Source organism: Tamandua tetradactyla, chromosome 4 (assembly GCF_023851605.1).
Source record: "Tamandua tetradactyla isolate mTamTet1 chromosome 4, mTamTet1.pri, whole genome shotgun sequence".
Taxonomy (NCBI): Eukaryota; Metazoa; Chordata; class Mammalia; order Pilosa; family Myrmecophagidae; genus Tamandua; species Tamandua tetradactyla.
Genome location: NC_135330.1, coordinates 181,142,890 through 181,163,032, shown reverse-complemented (window position 1 = coordinate 181,163,032; position 20,143 = coordinate 181,142,890). Strand labels below are relative to the sequence as shown.

At 35.9% G+C, this 20,143-nt stretch overlaps 1 protein-coding gene across 9 annotated transcripts in view; it reads right to left on the bottom strand.

Moving 5' to 3' along the window:
• Positions 1–20,143, bottom strand: part of ARHGEF7 (Rho guanine nucleotide exchange factor 7) — a 267,744-nt gene that overhangs the window by 78,497 nt on the left and 169,104 nt on the right. For all 9 annotated transcript variants that reach the window (XM_077158695.1, XM_077158691.1, XM_077158687.1 and 6 more), the window contains one exon: positions 15,199–15,287. In XM_077158695.1, coding sequence (XP_077014810.1) covers positions 15,199–15,287 — 89 coding nt within the window. The remainder of the gene's footprint in view (positions 1–15,198; positions 15,288–20,143) is intronic.

Here is a 20,143-nt window from a genome sequence, read left to right as displayed (position 1 = left end):
TAATTAAGGGTGTTCTGTAATCTGAAAGAAAAAGACAGAAGAGAGTGGCTCAAACTAGCGTAAAGAAATGAATATCTTCAGTAAAGGTAACTAAACGGAATAATGCAAAACACAATAATACTGCACCTTCAAAATACAGCTATGCTCCGTAATTTCTATAAGAATCAGAATACAATTGAATGAGAAAAAGAGCATATTTCTTGATATGCAAAACATAAAATGGTAGAGTAGGCAAAAACAACATAAAGAGGGGAAACAGGGATAAGGCAGCACAGATTTTGTTTAAGTTAAGTTGGTACCTTTACAAACTAGTAGGTTATAGAGACAGGTTGTACAATACAAACCAGAGCATAACAAAAAAAGATATTTTAAAAATATATAGTAACAGGGACTGACGTCATCAACATGGAGATGTAAACAGCCACTGACAAACCCTCAGAGATTCAGCAAAAAAAAAAAGGGACAACTCTCACTTGTTGAGAGAGAACTCTGGAGGAAGGTATAGACTGGAGAAGGATCCCACAAACGCTGAATCAAAGAAAGAAAAATATCAGGTAGGAAACTTCTATTCCAGACAGGCTAGTCCTCTCACTCAATCTCACACAGTTCGGGAAATACACAGAGGCAGCAGCCATGGGATCCCTCCAGCCTCCCACTGGGTACACAGACTACAAAATCTCTCACAAAGTGAGAAAGATACCCACTTATATCCAGACACAGAAACTCAAGAGCACAGAGACCAGGACAGGACCAGTGGCTAACACAGGGAGGGCGAAATACAAAAGGGCAACAAGGAAGATTTTCAAAATGGACGAATAGAGAGGGAACCACAAAATCTCCCTCCTAAAAGTAGCAGAAACCAGGAAGAAAACACCGAAAACAACTGTCTGGGGACCAGAGGGCAGGGGAGGACATTTCAAGCCCAGGTCAGTGAGTGATAACGAGTCTGAGAAAACATAGACAGAGACTGTTACCAATCCTGGATTCTGGTGCCCACTCCCCATCCTTGAGGAAAACCTTTAGCAGCAGGAGGCCCAATCTTTGCCTGGGAACAGCTGCAGACTGGGGTAGCTGGGGTAATCCTCCGTTTCAAGTAAAATGGGGGACATAACCCCACATTAAGCCAGATTTTGGCTGGCAATGAATGCATAGGACCCCTGCAGTTTCAGCTCTGCCCAGTTGGACACTGTCTGGACTCTCAGAGGCAAACAGCTTCTGAGGAAGATTAAATCCTATACAGTGCTATCTGCTGGGAAGGCTGGAGCGCACAAGGGAATTACAGGGCTTTCAGAGCCTCTCCAGACCTTATTCCAGGCCATTGGAGCTGGTCTACACCCCTTGGATGGGAATCCAACCCAGTTTTGGCTGAGAAATACAGATAACCAACCGTCAAAACAACGTCCTAAATCAAACATAAGTCTTGCTAACCAGCAAAATGCAGGGAGCACTGGCTGTTGGCTGGGGAAGCTGAACCTCACAGTCCTGCAGCCTGAGGCCTTTCCACAAGGGAGCCGGGGAATCACCAAACACATTGTGCCCAAGGTGGGGAAGACGTGGCCCAAGAGTGCCATCTGCTGGGAAGACAGGGAAAGTGCCATCTGGCAAACTGATTTTCTGCCTCATCCCTAACAGACTTTCCAAAAGGGCTGCGCCTACTGTGTGAGGTCCCTGCCCTAGTATAGCTGGGAATAACTGATGAAACAAGTGCCAAAGAAGACCTTCAAAGCAAACCCAAGCAACTACAAAATCTTAGATGAGCAAGGGAAATCAACTTTCAAAATAACCATGCCAAGATCATCAAATGCTAAGAAATCAAGAAAAAAATCATAAAGCATATGAATATGAGAGAAGATATGGTCAAGGCAAATGACCAAATTACAGCCAGAGAAGACACAGGATTTTGAACAACTAATCAAAGATGCTCAAATAAATCTCCTGAACACAATCAATGGCTAAAAATATAAAGGATATCAAGAAGACACTAGAAGAGCATAACGAAGAATTTGAAAGAGTAAATGGAAAAACACCAGATCTTATAGAAATGAAAGATACTGTAGAATGAATTCAAAATATTCGAGACACAGAACAGTAGATCTGAAGAGCCAGAAGAAAGAATAAGCGAGCTAAAGGACAGAGCAAGTAAATTCAAATACACAAAAGAACAGTGAAAAAGAGAAAAATTTGAATTGGATTTCAGGGAAACTACTGACAAAAAAGTGCACAAATATAAGAAACACTGGTGTCCCTGAAAGAGAAGAGTAAAGGCCTAGGAAGACTGAGGACAGAACTAGGGAAAACTTCCCAAAACAACCCTTACAAAAGACATATATATGCAACTGAAAGAAGCCCAACAAACTCCAAATTGCAAATAGAGCCACTGGAAGAAACATACTGATCAGACTGTCAAATGCTGAGGAGAAAGAGACAGTACTGAAAGCAGCAAGAAAAAAGTGAATCACCACAAAGAAGAGAAGCCACATAAGACTAAGTGTTGACTACTCAGTGAACATCCTGGAGGCGAGAAGGCAGTGGCATGATATATTTAAGATTCTGAAAGAGAAAAACTGCCAGCCAAAGATTTGTTTATCCAGCAAAGCTGTCCTTCAAAAGTGAGGGGGAGTTTAAAATTTTCAAAGATAAACAAAGGCTGAGAAAATCTGTTAACAAGAAAACTCCCCCATAAGAAATACTAAAGAGAGTTCTGTAGGCTGAAAGATAAAAGACGGGAGAAAGAGGTCTGGAGGAGGGTACAGAACTGAAGAATATTAATAAGCGTAATTTAAAGGATAAAAAAGAGAGAGAGAGAAATAGATGAGTCAAATAAAAACCAAAGGCTAGAATGGTTGAATCAAGAACTGCCTTTACAGTAACAACTTTGAATTAAACTCCCCAAATAAAAGACGCAGATTGGTAGAATTGATTTAAAAAAATATGACCCATCTATACGCTATTTACAAGAGACTCATCTTAGACCCAAAGATACAAATAGGTTGAAAATTAAAGGATCAAAAAAGATATTCTCCACAAGCAGTAATTAAAAGAAAGCTGGGGTAGCTAAGCTAATATCAGACAAAATAAATTTTAAATGTAAAAAATGTCATAAGAAATAAGGAAGGATATTATATATTAATAAAAGGGACAATTCACCAAGAAGAAATAACAATCATAAATATGTATGCATCCAATCAAGGAGTTCCAAAGTACATGAGGCAATCAGTGGCAAAACTAAAGGGAATATAGACATTTCTACAATAATAGTGGAAGACACACCACTCACTTCTGTAGACAGAACCACCACATAGAGGATCAGTGAGATAGAGAACCCAAACAAATGATAAATGTATTAGACCTAACATGCATAGATTGCTGTACCACAAAACACAAGAATATACATTCGTCTCAAGTGCTCATGGAACATTCTCTAGGATAGATCATATACTGGGGCAGAACTTTTTCACCTCACAATGGAATGAAGCTAGAAATCAACAACCACCAAAGAACCAGAACTTTCACAAACATATGGAGGTTAAATAACACACTCTAAATCAGTGGGTCAAAGAGAAATTGCAAGAGAACCCAGTAAACTTGTGGAGATAAATGAAAACCATAATACAACATAACAAACTTATGGGATGCAGCAAAGGCTATATTGAGAGAGAAATTTTTGGTTCTAAATGCCTACATTAAAAAGGAGAGAGCTCAAACCAAACACCTATCTAAACACCTGAATAAATGAGAGAAAGAGCACAAACTAATTCTAAAACAAATAGAAGAAAAGAAATGACAAAATAATTTTTCATGAAACAAGGTAGAAAAAAAGAGAATCAATAAAATCAAAAATTGATTCTTTGAAAAGATCAGTAAGAGCAGCAAACCATTACCCAGACTGACAAAGTAAAAAAGAGAGACAATGCAAACAAATAAAATAAGAAATGAGAGGGGGATCACTACCATGGAACCCCCTCAAAAAAATTCATAAGCGATACTATGAACAACTATATGTTCACAAACTAGACAAGTTAGCTGCAATGGACAATTTCCTAGAACTACGCAAATGACCTATACTGACTCGAGAAGAAACAGAGGACCTCAACAAACCAATCACAAATGAAGAGATTCATTCAGTAATCGAAAACCTCCTTATAAAGAATAGCCCAGGGCCAGATCCCTACAGGGTGGAATTTTACACCAGACATTCCAAGAACTAACAGTATCTCTGTTCAAAGTCTTTGAGAAATTTGAAGAAAAGGGAAGGGAACAACACAACCTAACTCATTCTATGAGGAAAGCATCACTCTAATACCAAAACTTGACAAGGATACTACAAGAAAGGAAATCAAAAGACCAATTTCTCTAATGATTATAGATACAAATATTCTCAAGAAAATATTTGCAAAGAAAATCTGAAAGCACATTAAAACAATTTATATTACAACCAAATGGTGTTTATTTCAGGCACACAAGGGTGGTTCAATAAAAGAAAATCAATCAATGTAATAAAAAAATGAAAGGGAGAAACCACATGATCATCTTGAATGACACAGAAAAGGCATTCAGCAAAATTTAGCATTCTTTTTGACAAAAAGACCTCAAAAGATAGAAATTGATGGAAAATTCTTAAATATGATAAAAGGTATAAACGAAAAACCCACAGCCAGCATGATATATATATACAATGTCAAGAGACTGAAATCCTTCCCCCTAAGATTGGGAACAAGACAAGGATGCCCAGTATCACCACTGTAACAGAACATTGTACTAAAAGTTCTAGTCACAGCAATTAGGGAAGAAAAAGAAATAAAGGCATTCAAATCAGAAAAGAAGTAAAACTCTCATTATTTACAGATAATGTGATTCTATATTTGGAAAATCCCAAGATGACAAAGCTACTTGAACTAATAAACAAATTCAGCAAAGTGGCACAATACAAGATTAACAAGCAAAAAGCAGTAGTATTATTATCACTAATAATGACTTAACTGAAGAGGCAATTAAGAAGAAAAATCCATTCACACTAACAACTAAAATAATCAAGTAACTAAGAATAGATTTAACCAAGGATATTAAAGATCTGTAGACAGAAAACTACACAATATTGCTAAAAATTCAAAGAAGACCTGAATAGGTGGAAAGATATTCCTTGCTCATAGATAGGATGGCTAAATGTTACTAAGATATCAATTCTCCCGAAACTGATCTAGAGATTCAATGCAATACTAATAAAAATACCAACAACCTACTTTGCAGACTTGGAAAAGCTAATCATTACATTTATTTGGAAGGGAAAGGGCCCTGAATAGCCAAAAGCATCCTAAGAAAAGAACAAAGTGGCAGGACTTATGTTTCCTGACTGTAAAACTTATTATGAAACCACAGTGGTCAAAGAGCATGGTATTGGCACAAGGGCAGACATACAGAACAACGGATTCAAACTAAGAATTCAGAATAGATCACAGATCTATAGTCATGCAATATTTAACAAGGTCCAAATCCGCTGAACTGGGACAGAAAAGTCTCTTCAAAAAATTGGGCTGGGTGAACTGGATATCCATATTCAAAGGAATGAAAGAGGACCTCCACCTCACACCCTATACAAAAATGAACTCAAACAGGATCAAACAACTAAATATAAGAACCAGCATCATAAAGCTCCTAGAAGAAAATATAAGGAAGTATCTTTAAGACCTAGTGATAGGAAGTAGCATCTTAGATCTTACACCCAAAGCACAAGCAACAAAAGACAAAACAGAGAAATAGTAACTCTTAAAGATCAAACACTTCTGCGCTTCAAAGGACTTTATCAAAAAGTTAAAGAGGCAGCCAACTCAATGGGAGAGGTTACTTCGTAACTACATATTTGAAAAGGGTTTGATATCAGTAATATATAAAGAAATCTGACAACTCAACTATAAAAGGACAATCAACCCAATTATAAAATGGGCAAAAGAAATGAACAGACATTTTTGCAAAGAGGAAACACAAATGGCTAAAAAACACATGAAGAAATGCTCTTCATTAGCTATTAGGGAAATGCAAACTCAAAACCACAATGACATATCACCTCATACAATTAGAATGGCTGCTATTAAACAGAGGAAAAGAAACTACAAATGTTGGAGAGGATATGGAGAAAAAGCGACAACTATGCACTGCTGCTGGGAGTGTAAAAAGGAACAGCCACTATGGAAGACAGTTTGGCAGTTCCTCAGAAAACTAAATATCAAGTTGCCCTATGACCTGGCAATACTACTTACTACTCAGTATATACCCAGAAGAGCTGAGAGCAGAGACACACAGATAATTTGCACACCGATGTTCAGAGTAGCATTATTCTCCAAAAGATGAAAACAATCCAAGTGCCCATCAACGGATGAGTGGGTAAACAAAATGCAGTGCTGAAGCATATGAAAACATGGATTAACCCTGAGGATGTAATGTTGAAATAAGCTAAACATGAAAGGCTAGACACAGTATGATTTTGCTTTTATGATGGTAAAGGCAAATTCAGAGGCTTATAATACAAAACAGGGGACCTAGAGATATACAGAAGCTAGAGATGGGTGAATGGTTAGCTAATGAGGTTGAACTTAAATGGAAGGGAATGGATAGAAGTGAAGGCAGTTTATTAGTGGGCCTATAAGTAATATTGCCATGTATGCCACCAATTAACACTATAAATACAAATAAGTTCTTGCATGAACTACTTCAAAGGTTTGAATATTGTTAAAAGAATAATAAAAAAGGGGGGGGAATTACTACTGCATGCTATGGTCTGTGTTTAACAGGAAGACATCAACAGGACCACAGCAATACTAGGGATAAATAATTGGGGGTGGGGTGGGGACAAGAGGTAAGTGGAGGCTTGGATTTTCTATCTGGTGAGGGTGTGTTTATCTGTTAATTTTTTCTTGGGAGCAACAAAAATTGTCTAAAATTGAGAGTGTTCATTAATATACAACTAAGTGAGGATAATGTGAGACATGGATTGTGGACTTTGGACATTATATATGATGCCCATTGGATGGAGGTAGCTGAAGGATATACACTGAGAAGTAGAATGGCAGACTATGAGGTATACATATGATCAAATATTGTGTGGTTATAGAAAGGAATGAAGTCGTGAGGCAGGCAACAAGCCGAATGACCCTGGAGGGCATTATGCAATATAAAATAAGCCAGAAAGAAAAAAACAAATATCGGATGGTCTCTTTTAGAAAATACATACACAAAAATTGGGGCCTAGATTGTAAGCTCTTACAGCAGTCACATTTAGTCCAGAGCTGTAAATGCTATTTCTAGATAGTGAGATGCTGTGCTATATTTGCATAACCTGGTATCTCCCTGGAACTTTGGCTACCTATGTGACACCTAAGACTCAGAATTGGAGTTCTGTAGCTCTGAAAGTCAGCGTTGCTACATACAACAATTGTTAAAGAAACTGAAAAAGAGATCAGGCTTTCAATTAGAGGTAAGACGAGGCCAATCGGGTCAGGACTAAGGTAAATCAGAAGGATTGTTGTCTATATTTTAGAACTCCACCTACTCTATAAGACCAAAGGAAGAGAGGTTTATTTTGTCCAAAATCTAAATTTTCTGTAGCACATAGTCTAACTCAACTTGTCTAGACAGATCATTTAAACAAACAGAATAGAATACACAGCTTATAATTTTGTACAGCTGAATGCAATACTCAGATACATTCCGAATTTGTTGAACAGATAATTTAAAAGTATTGGTAAAGGTCCTTGAAGTATGAGAGAAAAAATATGGAACTATTAAGCTTTAACATAGGGGAAGCCCCTGATACTGCCTCACATTATTAAGGAATTCCAGGTCAAAAGGCCAAGCACTTGATCTTGAGGCTTGCTCTTATGAAGCTTATTTATGTAGTGGAGAAGTTTAGCCTACCTATAGCTATATTTAATAGTTACTTCCAGAGGACCTCTTTTGTTGCTCAGATGCGGCCACTTTCTAAGCCCAAATCTGCAAGGAATTATTACCCTCCTCCCTACAAGGGACATGAAGTCCAGGGGTGAAAGTCTCCTTGACAACGTGGGACATGAATCTCTGGCACCATGGGATGGAAAATGCCTTCCTGACAAAAAGGAGAGAAAGAAATGTAAAAAAATAAGGTATTAGTGGCTGAGAGAATTCAAATAGAGTCAAGAGCCTACTCTGGAGACTACTCTTACACAAGCTTCAGTTAGATATTGCTATTTACCATGGTTTGCCAAACCCCACCAAAACCATCCCTGTCAACCCTAAAGAACATCTAAGGTTCTATATGAGATTCTACGAAAGTTTCACGTACTGTGATACCTTTCCAGAAACCTACAACCTCCAGATGGATTCCCAGGCCAGAAAAGTCCTGAAACACTGAGGGACCAGCCTCTCCAAGAACATCAATCGACTAGTTCCTTCCCCCATCCCATATTATCAACAACTTTTTCCAACATGAATTAGTCAGAATGGGCACAGCCCAAATATCCCAAAAGATTGGGAGAAGATCAGAGGAGAAGGAAGAGTTATAACAGGGAAGATAGGATTTAAATATGTATGACTGGTGAATCATCATTTGTTATTTTTCTTAATCTCCAGTGTCTTAGAGCAGCTAAAAGGTAGAACCTAAAATTGAGGAATTATAACCCATACCAAACTCCTAAATCTGTTCTATAACTACTTGTTGCAATGCACTTTGAAATTTATTGCTTTTTTGTATATATATTTCACAATAAAAAATGTTTTTTAAAAAAACACCAAATGAGATACTGTTTTACACCCAGTAGAATGGCTGCTATTAAAAAGAACAGAAAATTAGTGCTAGAGAGAATGTGGAGAAATAGGAATACTCATTCATTTTTGGTGGGAGTGTAAAATTGTGCCGTCACTATGGAAAACATTTTTGTAGCGCCTCTGAAAATTAATAGTGAATTACTGTATGACCCTGAAATCATATTTCTAGGTATATACCCAAAAGAACTGAAAGCAGAGACTTGAACAGACACTTGCACACTAATGTTCACAGCGGCATTATTCACAGTTGCCACATGATTAAAGCAACTCAAGTTATTTCAGGGACCATCAACAGTAGAATGGATGGACAAAATGTGGTATATACATACAATGGAATATTATTCAGCTGTAAAAAAGGAATGAAGGGCAGGCAATCAATGGCAGCTCAATGGCAGAGCTCTCGCCTGCCATGCAGGAGACCCGGGTTCGATTCCCAGAGCCTGCCCATGTCAAAACAAAAAAGGAATGAACGTGATAACATGGATGAATCTTGAATTCATCACACTGAGTGAAATAAGCTTGACACGAAAGGACAAATATTGTATGATCTCACTGATATGAAATACTTGGAATAAGCAAATTTAAAGTCAGAAACTAAATTATTGGTTACCAAGGACTGAGTTGGGACTAGTAAATGGGAAGCTAATGTTTAATTGGTACAGTGTTTCTGTTGGAGTGATAGAAAATTTTTGTAATGGATGGTGATAATGTTAGCACACTGTATGTAATTAACACCACCGAATTATATATTTGAGTTTGGTTAAAAGTGGAAATTTTAGGTTATATATCTTACTAAAATAACTGTTTAAAAACCATAGGGAAAAAAATACCATAAGAAAAAAAATTAAAAACCATAGGAATGTATAACACAGTGAATCCCAATGTAAGCTATGAACTACAGTTAACAGTATAATTCACTGTTATACCCCTAATGCCTTTAAGAGTGCCTGGCACAGAATAAGCACCCAATAAATATTTACTGAATGATGGAACAAATGAATGTATTTTCCTCAAGGCCAAATTGTCCTGTATTAAGAGTCAGGGCAAAACAAAGATAAATCTTAGGAGAAAGCAGAATATACAGACCCACAGCAGGCCTGCGATAATAAGTCAATGTGGTAGAACTGACTCATTGTTGAATGTGTCACAATTTTTCAGTATTTCTTTCATAAATACAGAAAATGAAACACTTGTGGTAAAAGAGCTGTTGCAAAAAATCTAATCAATAGCTATTTCACTTCAAAAATTAAAAGGTTTCATGAATTCAGATTCACACCCCGAACCATGAAAATAAAATATGTAAGGGCAGGAGCACAGGAATAAACTTGCTTACTCTAAAAAAAAAAAAAAAGTAAGGGTTGGGGGTCGAAATAACTAAACAAATCCACTGTCCACAGAATTTAAAATATATGAATGTTTAGAAAGTCCCTGAAAACATTTTCTTTTTTTTTTTACTGATTCATCATACTGAACAGATATATGATAGTAACTTTAAATTTTATTCAAATAAAGGATATTATTTTCTATCAGTAGCATATACAATTGTTTAGAGTCAAAAGAAGGTTTAGAATATATAGATTTAATATCATTTATTTAAGCTCACAAACTGTTCATACTAAGTTTCAAAATGCAGTAACTTTGGGGATCCTGAAACAATTGTCTTTAACGTACACAATGTCTAAACCTTTCCTCTAACTTCATGTTATTTGATATACATACATCAATCCAGAAAAAGACTATTTTTAGATATTAGACTAGAAAGGAAATTCATCAGAAAGAAATAACCATCATAAATACTTTTGTACATAATTAGGGTGCCCCAAAGTACATCATATATTAAGGCAAACACAGATGAAACTGAACTGTGTAATAAGACATCTCTATAATAACAGTGGGAAACTTCAACATACCACTTTCTCCAATAGAACATCTAAACAAAAGATCAATAAGGGCCCAAGAGCCTAAATAATGATTAATTTACTAGATCTATCAGACAAATATAAAACACTGCATCCCCAAACAGCAGGATAAACATTCTTCTCAAGTGCTCACTGAATATTCTTCAGCATAGACCACATGCTGGGGGACAAAACAGGTCTAACTAAATTTAAAAAGACTGAAATTATACAAAGCACTTTCTCTGATTATAAGGAAAGGAAGCTAGAAATCAGTAACAACAGCAGAACTGGAAATTTCACAAATACATGGAGGTTAATCATCACACTCTTTTCTTTTCTTTTTTTTTTTTTTTTACGTGGGCAGGCACCAGGAGTCGAACCCGGGTCCTCTGGCATCGCAGGCAAGCATTTCTGCCTGCTGAGCCAGCGTGGCCCGCCCAATCATCATACTCTTAATGAATAGGTCAAAGAAGAAATTGCAAGGGAAATCAGTAAATATCTCAAAACAAATGAAAACAAGAACACAACATATCAAAACCTATGGGATACAGTGAAGGCAATACTGGAGGGACATTTATAGCTCTACAGATCTAAATTAAAGAGGAAGAAAGAGATAAAACCAAAGACATAACACTGAAAAGCTGGAGAAAGCAGAGAATAAACAGCAAACTCATCCCAAAGCAAGCAGAAAGAAAAACATAATGAAGATCAGATCAGAAATAAATGAAATTGAGAAGAAAAAAAACTAGAGAAACAATAAAACCACATGTTGAGTTTTGAGATGAATAAAATCAACAAACCCTTAGCTAGACTGACGGACAAAAAAAGAGATGATGTAAATAAACAAAATAATGAATGAAGGGGGGTGTCATTACCACTGACCCCAAAGAAATAAAAAAGATCATAAGGGGATACTAGGTCTGTACGCCAACAAACTTGACGACTTAGATGAAACGGACAATTACTGACTCTAGAAGAAATAGAAGATCTCAATGAAACAATCACAGTAAGGAGAATGAATCATTCCTCAAAATTCTGCCAACAAAGAAATGCTCAGGACCAGATGTCTTCACGGGGGAATTTCACCAAGCATTCCAAGAATTAACATCATTCCTACTGAAACTCTTCCAAAACACTAGCTAGTGAACATTACCTGTTCATTCTATGAGGTCAACATCAACGTAATACTAAAACTTATTAAACACTACAAGAACAGAAAATTACAGACCAATTTCTCTAATGAATAGAGGTGCAAAATTCCTCAAAAAATTATGTGCAAATCAAATCAAACAGCACATTAAAAGAATTATGCACAATGACCAAGTAGAATTTTTTCCAGGTATGCAAGGATGGTTCAACACAAGATAATCAAATAATGTACTACACCACATCAACTAATCAAAAGGGAAAAACCACATAATCATCTCGATTGATACAGAAAAAGCATCTGACAAAACCAGTATCCTTTCTTGATAAAAAAGGAGGGAATCAAAGGAAACTTGCTCAGCATGATTAAAGGACATATATGAAAACACAGTGCTAACATCATATTCAATGGTGAGACACTGAAAGCTTTCCCTCTTAGATGAGGAAGAAAACAAGGATACCCACTGTCACCGCTGCTATTCAACACTGTATTGGAAGTTGTACCTGCAACAATTACGCAAGAAAAAGAAATAAAGAAAGGAAAGGAAGATGTTAAATATCAGAAAGGAAGAAGTTAAAAACTTTCACTATTTACAGGCAACATGATCCTGTATTTAGAGTATCCAAAAAAAACTACAGCATAGCTTACTTGAGCTAATAAACAAGTTTAGCAAAGTGGTGGGCTATAAGAACAACACATAAAAATCAGGAGGATTTCTATACACTTGTAATGAGTTATCCAAGGAGGTGATCAAGAAAAAAAAATTCCATTTACAGTGGCAACTAAAAGAAATATCTAGGAATAAACTTAACCAAGAATATAAAGGATTTCTACACAAAAATAAAACAAAGAAGACCTAAAAAAACCGATATCCTGTGTTCATGGACTGGAAGGCTAAATGTCATTAAGATGTTAATTCCACCCAAACTGATCTACAGATTCAATACAATCCCAATCAAATTCCAAAAGCCTACTTTACAGAAATGGAAAAGCTAATTATCAAATTTATTTGGAAGGGTAAGAGGCCTTGAACAGCCAAAAGCATCTTGAAAAAGAAACTCATGTTTTCTGACTTTAAAGCATATTATAAAGTGACAGGGGTAAAAACAGCATGGTACTAGCATAAAGATAGACATATCAAGCAATGGAATTGAGGTGAGAGCTCAGAAGTAGACCCTCAGATCTATGGCCAACTGATTTTTGACAAGGGTTTCAAATCCACTTAACTAGGACAAAAGAGTCTGTTCAATCAACGGTGGTGAGAGAACTGGATATACATAACCAAAGGATGAAAGAGGACTCCTACCTCATATTCTATACAAAAATTAATTCAAAATGTATCAGGTATACAAAAATTAATTCAAAATGTATCAGGGACCTAAATATAAAAGCCAGTACCATAGAACTTCTAGAAGAAAATATAAGGAAACACCTTGGCGATACAGTGATAGGAGGTAGTCTTCTTAGACCTTACACCCGAAGCACAAATAATGAAAGAAAAAATAGATAAACGGGACCAGATAAAAACTGAATAATTCTGTGCTTCAAATAACTTTGTCAAAAGGGTGAAAAGGCAGCTATCTCAATTTGAGAAAATATTTGAAACCACATATCTGACAAGGGTTTGATATCCAGAATGTACAAAGAAATCCTACAACTCAACAATAAAAAGACAAACAACCCACTTAAAAAATGGGCAAAGGATAATAGACACTTTCCAAAGAAGAAATACAAATGGTTAAAAAGCAAATGGAAAGATGCTCATCTTCTCTAGCTTTAGGTAAATGCAAATCAAAACCAGAAAGAGGTATCATTTCACACCTACTAGAATGATGCTATTAAACCAACATAATACCAAAGGGCTGGAGAGGATGTGGAGAAATGGGAACACTTATTCACTGCTGGTGGGAATGTGAATTGGTACAGCCACTGTGGAAGTCAGTCTGGCAGTTGTTAAGCATAGAGTTGCCCCATGATTCAGCAATCCCAATACTTAGTATATACCCAGAAGATCTGAAAGCAGGGACACAAACAGATATTTGCACACCGGTATCTACAGAAGCATTATTCACAACTGCCCAAGTGCCCATTAACCAATGAATTGTTAAACAAAACGTGGTATACATAAACAATAGAATTATTATTCAGCAGTAAGAAGGAATGAAGTTCTGAAGTATGTGACAAAATGAATGAACCTTGAGGACATCATTTTGACCAAAATAAGTCAGGCACAAAAGAATAAATGTTGTATGATTTCATTAATATAACCTAATTATAATTATAATATATAAACTCATAGACATAAAATCTAGTATACAGGTTACCAGGGGATAGACTAAGGCTAGAGAATGGGGAGTGGTTGCTTAATATGTGCAGAATAGTTAACTACTTTGAACTTAAACGTTTGGAAATGGATAGAGGTGACAGAAGCACGTTACTGTGAGTATAATTAATAGTGCTGAATTGCGAGTGAATGTCGTCAAAGAGGGAGCTTAGAATCGTATGTCAGCAGAAGGAAAGCTGGAGGTCGTATAACAGTGAATCATATGTTGGATGCTGACTGTGATTAACAAATGTAAAAAAGTTCTTTCATAAATTGCTTGACAATATTACAAGCAGTCAATAGAGCAGTATATGGGAAAAACGAACCTACCGCAAACTAAGGGCTGTATACTTAACAGTAATATCTTAATATTCTTTCATCAACAGTAACAAGTGTACCATACCAAAATGAGGGGTCAAAAATAAGGGGGAACAAGGGTACTTATGGAATGTTTCAGTTTTCTTTTAGAGTAATGAAAACGTTTTAAACTTGACTGCAATGATGACTATACAACTATGTGATGACACTGGGAGCCACTGAGTATATACTGAGTATATACAGATGGACTGTATGGTATGTGAATATATCTCAATAAAATTGCATTAAAAAAAGTTAAACTAGAAAGTCTATTGATCCTAAAATACTTAAAATCTACACCAAACATTAAGGTATTTCCTACTATAACAGCATTTGATATATACATACATTTTTACTCATTACACACGTTTTAAATTTCATTATTATAGCCTTTTAACAGCATAGACAAATAACCACACAACTTTTTTATATGACAAGAGCAGAGTATAATTCTATACATATAATAGCAAAATAAACAGGCAAAGATATTATTAAAATATGGAGAGATTAAAAGAAAATATACCCAAATATTAAAGGTGGTTATTATTGTGTGGCAGATAATGTGTGATTTTATTTCCTTCTTCATATTCTAGGTAGTTTACCTATATTCTACTTTGCTAAATTCTGGAGACATTCAAAAATCAAAAGTTGTTCTTTTTTAATGTTTTCCGATTACTCACCACATTATAATAGCTTTTGTTAATTGCAGTTGTATCAAATCCTTTGGGAGGGCTCTTCAGTGCTCCCGACTTGGGAGAAACAGGTTTTTCTGAAAGAAAAATTTTATGTAGTTTTACTGATCAACATTAGAGGTCAAGCTACTAAAGAGAACAGGACAAAATGCACTGACACTTCACAGGTCCCAAATTAACTCATCCAGCAACCAAAACTGAAACAACAAACCAAAAAGTATAGCACCTCCCCTCCTGCTGCACACCCCCCCACGCCAAAAAAGTCTCTACATAGCTAAGAGAGATACTACAAAGCCTCGCATCTTTTTCTCATTCTTAAATTACTAAGTTAAAGAGAGATGGTAGATCACTCCTAAGTGCATCATTCACCCCATTCTCCAAAGCGCAGGGCTGAAAATGTCTGAGAGAGATTATGTTCCATTATTTGCAGCAAAAGAAAGAACAGTTCAGCAACATATATAGCTTAATAGTGTAATAAATATATTACTCAAATAGAATTAGAGAAACTGTTTGCATATATGTAACTATTAAAATATCAAGACCCACAGTTTTGGACTGTATTACAGGAATCTGGATCACTCAGAATGCAAAAGGTTCTAAAATAGGATCTAGTTCAATGCCTGAAATAATCATCATAAGTAGGAGCTAGACAGAAAGGATAAGGAAAGGTAAACCAAGCAGGAGCAAAAAACAAGAACAGCTTGCGCATGGAATGAATATAGTATATAGATTACTGGGAAAAAAATTAGAGTGGATAAGCAATGAGGTCAAAAGAAGGAAGCTGAATATGTATGGCTTTGTATACAGTGAAGGATGTACCAGATCACTAGAAGCATACTTGTTAAGCACATCCTCCCAAAGAATCTCCAAACCAGGCACAAAAACAAAAGCAGTAATAACTACTATAAGGATTCTAATACTTAGACATTGCACTGCTTTCATTCAATACCTATTCAACAAATACTTATTCAGCATAAGTACTGAAGAAGTATTTATTAAAATAACATACCTCTCTCATGTGTGTATGTGTGTGTTTGTGTGTCTCATTTGTTCTTTATTTATTAAAATAACATACCTCTCTCATGTGTGTATGTGTGTGTTTGTGTGTCTCATTTGTTCTTTAAGGCTACACAGATGGGATATCAAACTGAGGCTGGTGGGCTGGTGGGAAGGAAAGCAGGAGAGAGGGTTTTTCCATATTCTTTCCTAAGAAGTGCTATAAGCAATTCCTAGGGGAATTAGCTCTTACCACTACTGCTACCACAAGTACAACTACCATCTTCATCACCCCCTGACCCTACTTCCTTACCCTTCCTCCACCCCTTGCAAGAATTCCTGCTGTAATGAATCACTGCTACTGAAAGGAAATGTATCATGTCCCTCTGATGTTCTAAGTGAAAAGAAGCTGAGAGGTACGTGGCCAACACCTGTCAAGAATCTTTCTTTGGTAGTCCTCTTCTCTCTATATACTTTCTCCATCAGTAATCTCATAGTCAAGGGACTTTATGTTATTTCACAAAACAATCTCTTAGACACCAACACTCTCAGGTTTCAATTCCCTAATTCCAAGTACTTGGTCAGTATCTCACTATCCTCTCAACCAGAGAAACTCAAAGTGCCCAAAGCCAAATCTCAACATCTTTAAAACCTGATACTCCTCTTCCTATGTAGTTGTATACCCTAATCTTTCTTCAACGAGACTGTAAAGTTTCTTCAAATGGTAGAAAATAAAGAATAAAACAAAAGGTTTTATTTCTAGTTAAAAGAATTCTCTCTGCCTACAAGATGGATAAAAGAACTTCATAGGAAATAAATTACTCTAAACCACACAAAAATACAAGGAGGAAAACCAATCTATTCTAATACATTTTCCTTCCCAATTTCTTATCTATAGCCAAGAATTTAATCATAGAAGATAAAACTATAAAATGTCATCACCATAAGAAAAAAAATGCATTTTCAACTTTAAAAGCAGCAATTTGGGAAAGGATATAAAATAACAGTAAACAGTAGAATGTTTAAGCTAAAAATAAACATAAAAATCATAAACAGCATTATAGAAGACACACATCAGCAGTTGAGCATTACGGAAGGAACACATCAGTGGTTTGCAGGCAAGTGAAATCAACTTCACAAACAACCTTGAATCTGCTTTAAACTAGTTTACATTTGCCAGCTGTGTTATTTTACTTAAGATACTTAAGATATGGGGCGGGCCACGGTGGCTCAGCAGGTAAGAATGCTTGCCTGCCATGCCCGAGGACCCGGGTTCGATCCCCGGTGCCTGCCCATGTTAAAAAAAAAAAAAAAAAAAAAGATACATAACTGGGTTATTTTACTTAAAATAATTCACAAATAAACATGAGAGATAAATTTTAATTAATTTACTATAAGAATTACAAGAAAAAAAATTTTTTCAGAAGAAAAGATTTCAGAGAACTAACATTTTATAAAAATAAAAGGGATGGGAAGAATAAACCTAGACAAATCAGGGTTAAGTCCAAACAACTTTTCTTTTCTCCCTTAGAAAAACAGAATAATTTGCCTGCTGTTAAACTGAAAATACTGGGTGGGAGGTCTCACGAATATGTTCCCCAACACACCTTGTATTTACCTCTGAACAGGAGGGGTCTAAGGTCACAAATCACCTCCACTGAGCTTTGCCTGCTTGGAGTGCTGCAAACTGCAGCATCCCCTTAGCAAGAAAATAACTTTGATTGAACATTTCACATAGATCCCTTGCCAAGAGGTCTCTGGAAGAGGAGACTCAGGAAGGAAACATTAAGAATAGGTAGGTACACAGAAACTCTACACTTGACTGTAAGACCTTGAGCCAAGATATTACTTAAGTAACAGAGACACCTGATGCAAAAAGCTACAGCAGTCTTTCAATAAACTGACCTTTGAAATTTAAGATATTAGAAGAATGTTCATCTCACTGATATCACTTACTCTAGAGACAGCCATGTTAGAAAGTAATGCATCATAAACAGACTGGTGACAGCAGTGGCACAGGTGTTCCTAGTTTTACCAGAAGGAACACCTATGCAATCTCAGGGAGCCTTCTAATAGCTTTTAAGCAAAAAAATTGAACTAAAATGTTAATACAACAGAGGAAAAGTTACGGTCAATCATAACAGAGTAATTCACATAACCAGGAAATACATTACAAACTATTCAACCTTTCTAGTATACTGAAATATCAAGATGTCATTTTTTGCCCATATAACTAAAATTTAATTAAAAAATTTTATGAGGTATGGGGAAACGGTCAGAATGTAATTTAGCATTATTTTTCTAGAGACAGAATGATGCAGTGGGTCTTCCTTTTCTTGCGGTAAAAAAAAAAATGCTAAAAAAAACCAACAAAATTTAAACATAAACACACGTGGAGAGGGGGACCCTTAGGTGTCAAAAGTAAAGTGGGAACTTAGAAAGCTCCAAATGACTGGGATAGGATATGTCGGGATAGGAAGTAGACTTGCATTCAGACCACAGAGGTTAGGATTATAACTAACTCAGGGAGAAGGCACAGCCCCAGTCGACCCCAGCAAAATAAAACTGAGTCTCTAGGGATATGCACCACTAGAAACTTTCTATCCACTGGTCCAGAGAACAAACAAGAAAGTTTGCTGTCTACTCAGGGATGTTAATGAAGGGGTGTAGTTTATAAAAAATCAAAACCCTAAGCCTGCACCCTGCATAGTTATTTGATACAAATTCCTCTTGCAGAACCACCAAAATTTACCTTGGGCAAGAAAAACCTCTTGGAGCCCCTGAGAAATTAAATGGTACTCCTCACTGCAGGAATACTTCCACAAGCAGGGTACAGAGGTACCCCAGGAAATAATTATACCCCATCAAAGATGAACCCATAATAAAAAGCTGTAAGCTACATGAAGAAATCAAGAGAAGGGGCTGTAAGTAGGAAATAACAGATAGAACTAGAAATAAAATAATTTAAGAGACTAAAATAATTTAAAATGACTAGAAAATAAGAACTTGGGACCATTATGAATAAAAAAGACACCACGAAAATGAAAAACATCTGAAAAAGAATGAAACAGCCTAGAAATGAATAATATGGTTGCCTAAAGTAAAAATGTCTATGGAAGATTAACATCATACATGAGGAAGGAATTGGTGAACTGAAAGACAGACTTGAACATACTCAAACTGAATGTAGTCCAGCGAAACAAAGAAATAAAAAATATGAAAACAGGTTTAAAACTACAAGGGGTAAAAATAAAAAATCTAATACGATTTTCAGATGGAGAGAATAAAGAGAGATAAAGGGCAAAAAGTAGTACTTAAGACATTTTCCAGAAATGAAAAAAGTTGAGGCCTTGGACTAAAGAAGTACAAAAAGCCTTGAGCAAAAAAAATTTACATCTAGACACTGAATGATAGATATATCAAAGCCACAGAAAGAATGACAGTGTGAGGAATTCATACATATATATATATGAAATATATATATATATGAAATATATATACATATACACACACACATAACAACCCTTTCTCCCCTGCTTGAGTCAAAACCAGTCAGATGTTGGCAATTCAATGTGGCTTAAATACCACAGTGTTTTTTTTGGTTTGTTTTTTGTCTTTTTGCCTTTTTTCGGGGATAGTAAGTTTTTGTTATTCCTTATTTTTCCTCCTAGTTATTTCAAAGTTGAAAGTCATATATTCTACTTCTTTTTATTTTATGAGTTACTCTTTCATTTGTGGCACTTGTAAATAACTTAATAACACAGTTAATCATTATTGCTTTCTTCCGTCCAACTACACACGGACCTGAGAACAATTCTTAACTTTACTCTTCCTACATTCTGTGTTATTGTTGCCACCTTGCTTACACATTTCCCACACTAATTATTTAACTCATTCATTCATTTATACCATTAATGCATGTCCTTAAGGCAGTTTC